General features: G+C 43.6%; 1 protein-coding gene across 6 annotated transcripts in view; it reads right to left on the minus strand.

Moving 5' to 3' along the window:
* EXOC6 (exocyst complex component 6) overlaps window positions 1–11,417 on the minus strand; it is an 87,241-nt gene extending 75,824 nt beyond the window's left edge. For 2 of the 6 annotated variants that reach the window (XM_026799608.2, XM_074545001.1), the window contains exon 1: window positions 11,209–11,416. In XM_026799608.2, the coding sequence (XP_026655409.2) occupies window positions 11,209–11,330 (122 nt within the window). In that variant the 5' untranslated portion in view covers window positions 11,331–11,416. Of the gene's footprint in view, window positions 1–8,969; window positions 9,128–11,208 lie in introns of those variants that run through there. The other 4 variants (XM_014275690.3, XM_005481212.4, XM_026799607.2 and 1 more) reach the window with 3 other exon arrangements.
* Window positions 11,418–12,099: the final 682 nt, after the last annotated feature.

Genomic DNA, 12,099 nt, shown 5'->3' on the forward strand with positions numbered 1-12,099 from the left:
GTCCCAAAACTCGATAGGTTAAACATTTCCTTTTGAAGCTGAAATGTCTCAAAAGTATCCCCCAGGTACATATATGACAGTATATGCTTTATTAATTTTGTATTACTCTGATTCCCAGGAGAATTGCAAGTTACACTCACTGCAATTTTGCAAGCAAATTACTTTCCCTGAGACACAGTGAAAATCCCACTTGCAGTATTAGAACTGAACACTTTTCTCATGCTATATAAATTAAAAAAAATCCCCGGTGTATTTTAGGTCCTCTCTGTCCAATCCAGTGTCTTTCCATCAAGGCTGATGCACTCTAAAATCTGTTTCCTTCCTTCTTAATACCTCTGTCAGTGATTAAGTTCCCTACTAGTTTGCTATTACTGGCAAAGGTTGAGATACGGGAAGGGCCTCAGCCAGGCTCCAGGAGAGATCATTAACTCCTTCCTGCACAGGAAGGACTCAGTTTTTCAGGAGTACAGATACTTCTGTACTAGACATGTACAAGATGAGGAAAAGCTGCATTGCTGAAAGTACTTCATCAAGCTGAGCCTCAAATTGAACTGTTATTGTCATACCAAGCTCTGTGGTGACAGGGATTGGGTTTGGGCATTTCAAACATCACCAGAAAATAGCCAGAAAGACCAGCCACAGCTGGATTTCACAACTGGCCACAGCAAGCCCTTCAGAAAGATAAAATCACATGTGATTACCTGATGCTGATGCAAAGCTAGGACTGTATTTCTGAATGAGTTAGTACTTAATAGTTTACTACAGCCCATAAAAATAGTTTCCTATTTGCAAATCCTTTTCTGGCACTATCTTAACAGAATTATTCAAGACATATTAATCCTCTTCAATTTGAATGAGCTTATTTTAGTAGTATAATACATAAATGCAACATGACAAAACCTGCAAATACACCAGCACTTAGCAGTCAAAACCAGACTTATATTTAACTGAATTATGTTACAGCTCCTCAGGTAGATACCAATGGTTCAGACACACACAAAGAAAGCTGGAGCACAGGCTATGCTGTTGGCTTTCCAAAAAGATTCACAAGGAAGTAAGCACCCACATGACTGGCATTTGTGAAGGATGTAAAATTACGCACTTCCTATGCACATGGCAGGTCCAAAATCTGGGTCACCAGACATTGAATAAAATCAGCTTGACAAACAAGTCAATGAAGAGATCACAGGAATGAGAACTGGCTTTTCTGAATTTAACTGAGGTAAGAGTGCACAAGCATAAGCCGTTCATATGAAGAGAAGGCTGAATTTAAATGAAACAATGACACAAACTGCATAAAACACCTATTAAGTACACTATTCTGATGATGATGTATCAGATGATTCCTCTTTTTTAAAAGCTTTCATGTATTTTGAAATTTGTTTTGTAAACACTGGGACAAGCTCTTTGGTAATGCCTGTGAAATTGGAGAGAGCTGTTTCAGAACAATTCACCCAGGTTACTACCTAGGTTAAAGCTTCACTTGGCAGTTGCCCATTTGGAAAACACTGCAAGAACTGAGTCAGCAGCTGATGTGTGAACAGTAAAAGATCAAGATAACCTGATTTGCAGACACGTATTTCATGACAAACTTAATCAGCATTGAACCTAAAGATTTTTTTCAAAACAAAAAAAATTGCAGCGCAAACATGACTGCGAACAGTTTCAGGCTTTATAAAAACCTGAAAAGTAATATGTTGAAACTTGCAGCAATGCAAGTGATTCCTTATAAAACACTTTTGCTACCAATGGCAAATTTGACCAGGCTACAGAAAAATCATAACTGCAGTTCTGCTGCTGTATGACAGATTAATCAGTCTACAGCACAGACTCTTCAAATGCCCTTTTGACTCTATATAATGGACTAGGCAATAAAACAAATTGCTCCTTCATAGCAATATACATCACATGGACAGTTGCTTTATGTGACTGTTGTCTTTCAATTTAAGTACTTGGAATACCATCAAATCCTACACCAAGTGACAAAATCTGCAACTGACACTACAAACAATCCTCTCTTTTTTTAGGATACACTGGCTCCCAGCAAGCAGGTCATTCTCCTTACTCCATAACAATCCACTTACAAAGTAGAAATTAGCTATTATAATAAAGATAAACTGATGCATAAATATATGTGCTAGTTTGGGCTGGGGTGCAGTTAATTTTCTTCACAGTGGCTGGTATGGGGCTGTGTTTTGGATTTGTGCTGCACACAGGGCTGATAACAGAGGTGGTGTTGTCATTGCTGAGCAGGGCTCAGACAGAGCCAAGGCCTTTCGTGCTGCCACGCTGGCCAGGAGGCCGGGGGGAGACACAGCCAGGACAGGTGACCCCAACTGACCAAAGGGCTGCTCCAGAGCAGATGGCATCATGCTCAGTCCATAAGTGGGGGAACAAGGAGGAAAGGAGGAGACATTTGGAGTGATGACATTTTGCCACAATAACCCCTGCAGTGCTACAGGCAGGGACAGAGCAGTTGGACAGTGGCAGAAAGGGACCTGGGGGTCGACAGCCAAGTGAACATGAGCCAGAGTGTGCTCTGGCAGCCGAGAAGGCCAAAGGCATCCTGGCCAGTATCAGGAGCAGTGTGGCCAGCAGGGGCAGGGAGATCACCCCTACCCTGTGCTTGGCACTGCTGAGGCCTCACCCTGAGTGCTGTGTCCAGCTCTGGCCCCTCAGGCTGGGAAGAGTGCACTCGAGTGCATCCAGAGGAGGGAACGAGGGCCTGGGAACACAAACCCTGAGAGGAACCACTGAGGGAGCTGGGGGTGGTCTGCCTGGAGAAAAGGAGACTCAGGGGAGACTTTATCACTCTCTACAACTCCCTGAAAAGTGGTTGCTATTAGGTGGGGTTGGTCTCTTTCTCCAGGCAGCAACTGACAGAACCCGAGGACACAGCCTTAAGCTGCACCAGGGGAAGTTTAGGTTGGAGATCAGGAAAGAATTCATCACTGAAAGAGTGACTGGGCACTGGAATCATCTGTCCAGGGAGGTGGGGGAGTCATTGTCCCTGGATGTGTTTAAAAAAGAGACTGGATGTGGCACTTAGTGCCATGGTTTAGTTAATGAGGAGCTGTTAGGTCATAGGTTGGACTCAATGATCTCAAAGATCTTTTCCAACCTAGTTCATTCTGTGATTCTATGTTCCAGAATAACCACTACTTATGATGGGGTTCTGCTGTATGGGGTTCTGCTGTCATGGACATGACTGAACACCTGCCTCTCCATGGGATGCACTGAATTCAGTCCTTGCTTTGCTTGTGTGTGCAGCCTTTGCTTCTCCTAGTAAACCGTTTCTAGCCCAGCCCACAGTTTTCCAGCTTCTATCCTTCTGTCTCTCCCCCATACTGCAGGTGGGGAAGTGAATGAGCAGCTGGATGGGCTCCGCTGCTGGCTGGGGTTAAACCACAACAACATACATGAAGGTACAGTCCTGATCCAAAAGAGACCACAGCTATCACACAAGGATTTTCCAGTTCTTTGGGGCTACTTTGTAACTTCCGTCTGAAAGGGAACCCAGGAATAAAAGGCATTAACTTGAAAATTAAGAAGGGCTTGAAGACACACCATTAATAAAGATAGGGTCTACTGATTTTCAAACCAATAGCTTACAATTCTGTAAAAGATTACCATACCATTTGAAATCAAAATATATGATCAAACCACTAAAATTCTCATCTAAAGCACTGATGATCTCAGAGTATTCTTATGTCTGCTCTATATTTAAAACAAGACTAAGCTATAGACAAAAATGCTATTTGCTGGCTCATGCTCCAAAACCAAAATACTGAAAACACTGAAAAATTACATTAGACAATCCTACCAGACAAGTAAGACCACAGGAGAAAAATGAAGGCAACCACATTTTGTTATTGGATAACCACATCATAAATCCCAACAGACCATAGGCAGAAAAAGTATTTCCCTGACTGCAGTTGTGTAATGCTGTAAAATCTTCCCACATTTTCAGATTTCATTCATACTGCCTATGCTACCACTTACTAACTGTGGTGCTGAAGACACAGAATCACATACCTAAATCATGCCTGTTGGTAACTGCAATGTACACTTTCAGTAAAACAGAAGTTACATAACATTTAGGCACTTTGCTCATTTTGCTTTCACTCAATGAATACAAGAATATCTCCAAAATACAAACTACAGACCCCAGTCTGGGCAAAGCACCTGCAGTTTCAAAGTGTACCACAACCCAGCAGAATTAGACTCTCACTCCATATCTCTAACTCTGAATTTTCTCAGGACCTTGACCAGTAAAGGACAAAATTGCTTATTTTTCTAATGATGCCTTACTAAAGTGTAGCTTTCACTTTTGGCTTTTCTGCAACACAAGGACAGAAGCTCAGAATGAACAGCTAACAATTTAACACTTCAGCCAAACTCATTTATGATATCCAACCTCCAAACTCTGCTTAATCCGAACAAGAAAAATGCAGCACTATACAGAAATGATTCTGCTTTGCAGTCTCAGCTCAGTGCTGCTTTCACCAGTGCAATGCAGTCCTAGACCAGGGGAAGGTGACTGCAGCATACTGCAGCACCAGGCAGAAATGCATCCACTGAATGGTGCTTGTGGCTGTGATTTGTTCAGCCAGAGACAACAGGACAGAGAAATGTCTTCACAGGAGGCTCTCTAAGAACTCTTCAAAGATGTTTCATGGGCAGCACAACTCAGAGCAGCCTACAAGATGCTCTAACATCTACCAGGCAATGGCTTTGTGATGACAGATTTCAGGAAGAGAGAACTGAATTAAAAGCAATTTTATACTGACTTTTGAGGAGCACTTTCCAAGCTGTGATTGTCAGTTAAAGCTCCAGAGTACATTCTGCTTATAGACAGATAGATCAACAGACACGGCACCTCCTTATCAACTTCACCTTAGCAACAGAATTTCCATTATCAAATCCCCCCCAGTTTTTTATATTTAATTTTACTTTTGTATTTTTGTTCAGTCAACGGATTGTGGGCATGGAGGTACTCCCCTGACAGGCTGTGTATGGGAACCACAGAACACTGCAGACTTAGTGATGCAAAGCTCACAAGATGAAATGTTTAGAGAAAGTCTACCATATGCTTATGAAATATTTTGCCAAGCTAGAGTTTAAGAGTTAATTCATCTATTTAAAAAAAAAAAAGCTTTTAAATACTACACACTACTACAGACTCAAAGAAACTCATATCTATAGCACACAGGGCCCTGGCAGAACAACTGCTCTGTCGAGTTCCACTTTGACCTTTTTCAACCAACCATAAACTAACCATCAAATAAGGTCAATTATTTTCTTCTGAAGAGAATCTGTCTTACTAGCTACCACAGCCTGTCCAGCTGACTATTCAAGAAGTGTTAAAACCCAGAGTTCAGCGAGGGCCTTAAGTTTTTTGTTATTAAGTTTCTGATTTTTCTGTTATTGTTGAGAGGATTACGGGAACTGCTTTTCTTTCTCTTTGTCTTTTTCCACTTCCTTTCTAAAGATTAGAAATGAGATAGTTCTCCCTGAGAAAAGCTCAAAAGTATGTATGCAACATGAATTACATGATATTAACATGTTCTATAAAAAGGTGAGAGTGATGAGCCTTTAACAAGTTTTGTCATTAATCTCATTTTGTTAGCCATTAAAGCCAAAAAGATGCTGATAAAAGCTTCACAGAGTCTGATGAAAAGAAAAAAATAATCCTGGCTTGCTATAGACACAGTCTGCCTATTTAATGAAAGGCATGTTGGCTTAGGTCTCATTTATAATGATTCAGCATGTGTCACTGAATTTAGAGATGCAAGTAAAATAGCAGCAAATTTAAATCAATAAATCCATCCAGTTAAAATGTAAAAAGAAAATTAATTTAATTCAATACAATCTCTTCCTCTCTTGAGATGCAGAGCAGTCTTTAGGAGCTAACTCTCCTAAACAGTAAATAATCCCAACTGCACTAGCTGTATGCTGATTCCTCCTATAAAGGACCTGCATTTCAAATTCCTCTTTATGGGCAGATCTCAGCAGCAGAACATCACCTGCAGGGTCAGTCTGTATGTTGTTCCTTACCAGTAAATTATACACAAAAACATTATATATCTATAAATGTTATTATTTTTTGTATCATAAAAACAAGTGCTGCCACTCTTGTAGCAGGGCAGGAAACAGCACCCTGGCAGGAACAGCTATACCCAACCAGCAAGTAAAACATTGAAGAAAAATAGAAGCAAAAATGTGTTTCCATGGAACCTACATACAGCCCACAAGAAAAACGTACACTTCCTCTGTGAAGCATGGATGCATTATGAGGACATTAATATCTTGATATTAACAATTAAGGATAAGTCAGATCTTGCATATTCTACAATCTTCAGCATTTAATATTACCTCATGCTACTTATCCAAACCACTCACCTCAAGCCCCCTCTTTTGTTCTGCTATTTAAGTAGGTATGTTGGTATTTTATTTGATGTGGCAATGCTATAAATATTCTCCCAGCATTATAACCCAGAGATAACAAAAATATTCCATTTCACATAACAAAATTAATGTAATCTCAGTCATTACGTGAGACAACTGGCTTCAATGGCTTCTGTGACTGGAAATCAATGGATCACTTCATGTTGTGCCTTATGCAACTGCACGTAGAATTACTCAACTCATTTCTTTGATTCACATTGTTTAGCGAGTAAAAACCTAGATCTCATGCAGAAAATAATGCTCCATTTTACATTCATGCTTCTTTCATTGAAATAGATCTTGTAATTTGATGTGGGATTTCAGACTTTTCAGTTTCACACAGCAATTCACAAATTGTAACATACAGCTGAGCAGACAGCTCAAGATTTGATCTTAAATGCTGCTGTTCTTAGGGAGTAGAAGCATACTTCTGTGGTGTTTGCTGGACTTCTTTCAAAACACTCAGCCAGGTGTAACCACTCTTTCACCTACATTTTTTTATTTGTAATTGAACACTACAGTTAAATCAGACCAACATCCACTTTTTCCCTAAAAGTCCTGAAAGTCAGCAATGTAAAATTCCCTTACTGGAAAATTGGTGACAGCATAGAAACATGCAAAAAATAAGAAATTAAGTTTTAGAATTTATAAAGACATCAGCACATTTTAAATGCTTAATATGCATAAGAGATTCATATGGTCCCTTCCCCATCCACACCTGTGGATGCCTTCTTCTGCTGTGTAGCCCAACACTCTGTCCTTTCTACAGGTTACTCTGATATAAGCTCTGTACTGAAGATAGTGATGAAACTGCAATTATATTTAATATTTTGTTGTGGTTTTTTGCAGGCATCAGCTTCAACCTGCCTGGGCTTGTTAAGTGATTAACACGGTGAAACTGCCTCCAGGGACAACTTAAGTCTGAAAGCATCCCAGCTACTTTCCATCAGCCTAAGCCCACAGACTCCCACAGGTGAGGCTCCTTGCGATGCTCAGCTTCAGCATCTCCACACTGAATTCCCAACAGCAGCTGTGCTTAAGGAACATGAGAGAAGGTCAGAGTGCAGTTTGCTCCAAGCTGACCTCCAAGACCAGACTGAGCAAGCAAGCAGTCCCCGTGCAATGTCTAGAGGAGACCACCACATTCCCCATGGGGGCTCTCAAAGGATTGATTTGCCCCAGCCTCACACAAATGCCCAGACTGCCACCTCCCACACAGCTGTGGAGGATCCACTGTAGACACGTGTAGCTAACCCGAAAATCAGCTGCTATGATGTGCAAAATGACCCACTTGGCATCATGTAACAGGAACTTCTCTTCCACCAGTTCTCAGGACCGCATTCCCACCCACGTAGCCCACGTTCATCCTCTCCCAGCCCTGTCCACATTCTCCAGCAGGCACCATTCCCACTGCAGGAAAAGCCAGCAGCACCATGCTCGCTGCTTTGCAGCACGCTGCCACACAAACTGCCTTTTCCAGTTTTCTGCACACAGGCTCTCTGTATCTTTTCAAGGAGATAACATTCACAGTTCTCTCTCCCCCGTCTGGCTAGTGCCTATGCTTTTTTCACTTATTTCAGACATCTTTAATCAGGGAAGCACCAGCAAAGCTACACGATGAAGATCCCCTTTCCCCTGTTTCCTCTATAACCCAATTCAGTCTCCACAGGCCCTGCCTTTATCTCCCCAGCTCTAAGTGAAAGATACCTCCACATTCCCCTCTAACAGGAAAGGTTATGCAAAACCTTTTTTTCAAAATGCAGGCTAAGCCATTTATCAGCATAGAATTGGAGGAAAAAGACAGAAAACCAAACTACTGCAGTCATGGCACACCAGACACGCTCTAAACACTGTCACATTTCCAAGCAAACTGAGCAGGGTAGTGGGTTTCAGACCGCATCATGAGAGGTTGATATCGGAGCACTGCAACACCCACCCACGATACGGTTCCGGCCCCGTTCTCAGCACAGACCCGGCGGTACCGGCACACCCAGGGAGCTGCCCGTGCCCAAGCGCGGGCGGCAGAGCCCGGCACTGGCTTACGGCGGGCGCCCCAAGCCCGGCCACCCGCGCCGGGCCCGGGGCCGCCCCGTCCCGAGGCCGCACTCCAGCCCCGCCGGGGCCGTGCCCGGCGCTTCCCCGGCAGACAATGCCAGGGAGCGGTCAGCCCGGAGCCGGGCCACGGCCGCCGTCTCCGCTCGATCGCCTTTCCCTGTCAGAGCGGCGGCGCGGCTTGACAGCCCCGCTCCCTGCCCGCGCCGCACGGGCCCCTTCCCTCCGCCCCGCAGCGCCCGGGACGGGGGACGGCGGCCGGGCCCCACGGAGCGGCAGCGGGGGCCGCGCGTCCCCTCCGCACCCACCGCGGCCGCTCCCGCCTGCGGCGCTGCGGGCGGCCCCGCGCCGTCCCTGGGGAGCAGCTGTCAGAAAGCGCGGCCGGGCCGCGCCGCAGCTCCCAGGCCGGCGGGCGGACAGAGCGTGGGAGCTTCACCCGCCAGCGGCGCCACAGCCCCCGCGCCCCGCACCTCAGGGTGGGTCCCACGCAGGCCGTGTCGGTGCTCTCGATCTCCTGCAGGATCCGATCATGCTCGGGGAGACTCTCCGCCATCTTGGATGGGAGGGACCCGGCGGCCGCGCCGCTGCGGGAGGTGCCGAGGGAGGAGCGGCCGCGGAGCCGGGCGGGGGCTGGCGCGAGCCGCCGGGGAGGGTTCGCCGGTGCGCGCTGGGCGCGGGGCGGCGGGGACGAGGGAGGGGCTGCGGCCGGTGAGGGGGCGCAGGTCACGCCGGGCCGCGCCCTTCGGGCTCGCACCAGTTCGGCAGGGCTGTGCTGCCCTTGTCAGGGGCAGGGCTAGGTCGGGGAGCCCGGCAAAGCCCCTCCGTCCCCATGGCACCAGCGTCCGGGCGCTGGTGTCCGGCAGAGACCGCGGGCAGCCGCATCTGTCCGGCCCCAGCCGCTGGACCCGCTCGGGGCACTGTAACAAACGAGGGACGCGCAAAGTGCGGCCCCTGTCCCGGACCGACCGGCTGCCCGCCGCGCTGCACAGACGCCTTGAAGGCTTACAGGGTTCAACAGGACCTTTTCCACTGAGCTAGTTCTGGTTTGGTCTTGTGGCTAGTTCATGGTGTGGTCTTGTACTATTATTATTATTATTATTATTATTATTATTATTATTATTATTATTATTTTGTTTGTTTTGATTCGACCGCTCCCGCACACGCGGACCGTGCCCGTCCCGGCAGGGAGGGAAGCACCGACCCCTGAGGCGGAGGCTCTGCCGGGTTTCTGCATTCAGGTTATGTCAGTCGTCATTCCTTCCATTCTTTACGTGATAGAAACTTGAGAGTCGGGGTAAAATAGAACAAAACCAAGACAAAACAAAAAAAGTGCACCTCCATGTGCAGTGGCTTGCTGTATTTCACTAGAAACTAGCATAATGTTTCCTAGTGCTTTGTACAGCAAAGCTTCATGTGTCAATGAAGGAGGAATAACCTATTTTCTATGTAAATTTTACACTTTGTGGCCTGTGGCCAGGGATTAACTAATCCTTGGGTTTTGCATGCTCAGGAGACAGGATGCACCTGTTTTCTGGGCAAAGTTATCTGCACACAAGTGGGAAGTTCGTGTAGAGCAATAGGCCAGATATGTAAAACTCCAGGGTGATGTGTAGCTACTTTTTCCAGTAATGAACTGACAGCATTTGACAAATGTGAATGCATCAAGGTCTACAATTGCATTTGGCATCCTTCCAGTTACTATTATCAAGCTCATCATCTGTCCTGCCCTGGTGCAACTACACCTGTACACGAGTTAATAAATGGCACCAAAGACGATGCATGTCTTGTCTATGCCTGTGCCTTTATCATATTCAGTGTTGATTCAGATTGTTCATTCACCTACTAAATCAACAAGGACTATTCTGAATGTAGACAAGTGCTTACAAATTGCATAATTAAAAAAAAGGAAAAATCCTACCACTTGTAGTATTTCCTTCAAGAAATCACTCAAATGCAGTAACAATTTTCCCACATTCTTTTTTTTTCCCCATCACCAAAATACTGAAATTGTAGATTGACACATTTTTCAGGGTAAATTTAATTTTCTTTTTTTAGCCTGATGGTTACTGCAACCTGACGCCTACAGTGCCAGGCAGGCTATTTTTAAAACTCTTCTACAAATACTGACAATATACCTAGACAAATTACATTACAATCTTATATATAATTACTTTTTTTAAGGACAAATATGCAGGGGAATTTTTTCAGTTGCACTTTTACTATTAAACAGTTTCCATAAGCTACAAACAAAACAAAAATAATTAAATCTTCAGACATTTAGAAATATCAACAGTAAAACCTTAAGTAGTTCTGTCTTTGGTGATTAAAACAAAAGTTGCATTTATTAAAATTTTAAGAATAAGAAGCAGTAAATTATTTTTTAAAATGTAGCTGTTGACTTTAAAAACGTTGCTACACAAAAGAAAACATTTGCCCTTGTTTTATTTTTAAGAGCACTTTCTTTTTCACAAATCTGCAGCCAGCCATCAGAAACAGATCGCTTTGTCCAGGTGAAAAGAAAGAGCAGAGTAGGTGACCTTGGCTTGTACTTTTTCACTGAGGGCCAATCACATTGAAATTAAACTCAACTTTCTTGTAGGTTTCAGGGTCAGGAAAACAAAGTTTCTAATATATTTTGCTGACTGAAAGAACAGCTATAGAAGGAACAATCCATCATGAAGAGTATAATACTATTTAAAAGAAGCATACCTTATGGTGGTTCCAAGAGGCAGCTCAAAGGACTGGATCTCAGCAAGGGCATTTTCATATATCTGATCTTTGTTTTCTTCTAGATACAATTCTGAGAGATTTGACTTGCTTTTCTTTGCCATAGAGCAGCATAAAACTAATCTAACTTTAGGAGAGGACTTTTATTCTGATTATTAGAGTTGACTAAGTGGCTCTGTAGTCAGCAAAACCAAGCATAAAAAAAAGATCCTGTGCTAACCTCGTGACTCCTGAGGACTTTGTGTCCAAGAATGGTGCACAGCTGCTCTTTTCCTGTCTGCTGGTATCATTTGCCTCGTATGCACTACCCAGGCCTGCACAGTCTTTTGTGTGTGTGTGTCCAATATATATTAGTCTTAACAACAAATTTCCTGCCAAAATAATATTTTTACATCCTTGAAATAAATATTAAACCTGAAATTTAATAATTTTTAAAAGATAACTTTAAAGGAATTTCAGACACTAGACATCAATACTTAATTTCTCTGTTAAGTTTTTGGAAATTAAAATTATTATTTTTTAATTATATTTTCCTTTTGCTATATGAAAAGCTTGCACACAAGGACTTAGCTGGATTTATGAAAAAGGTTTATGGATCTCCTAAAGCAGATTAGAAAAACAGAGAAACACTTATGTTCTCATTTTCCTTTTCAGCATTAGTAGTTGCTACTTCTAATAACAAATTGCAGAAAAAGCTCTGAGATAACTGTGGGGTTTATGTGTATGAGCAAAACAAAAGCTGTTACTAATTTATTACCTGCATGGAAAAAATTGGATGACATGTTGGGAGCAGTGCTGCTGTCATATCATTTTCATGATGATGGCAAAGAAAACACCTTGCTCAACTGCCATGAATTACTTTAATTGCAGGCA

Source organism: Zonotrichia albicollis, chromosome 7 (genome assembly GCF_047830755.1).
Source record: "Zonotrichia albicollis isolate bZonAlb1 chromosome 7, bZonAlb1.hap1, whole genome shotgun sequence".
Classification (NCBI taxonomy): domain Eukaryota; kingdom Metazoa; phylum Chordata; class Aves; order Passeriformes; family Passerellidae; genus Zonotrichia; species Zonotrichia albicollis.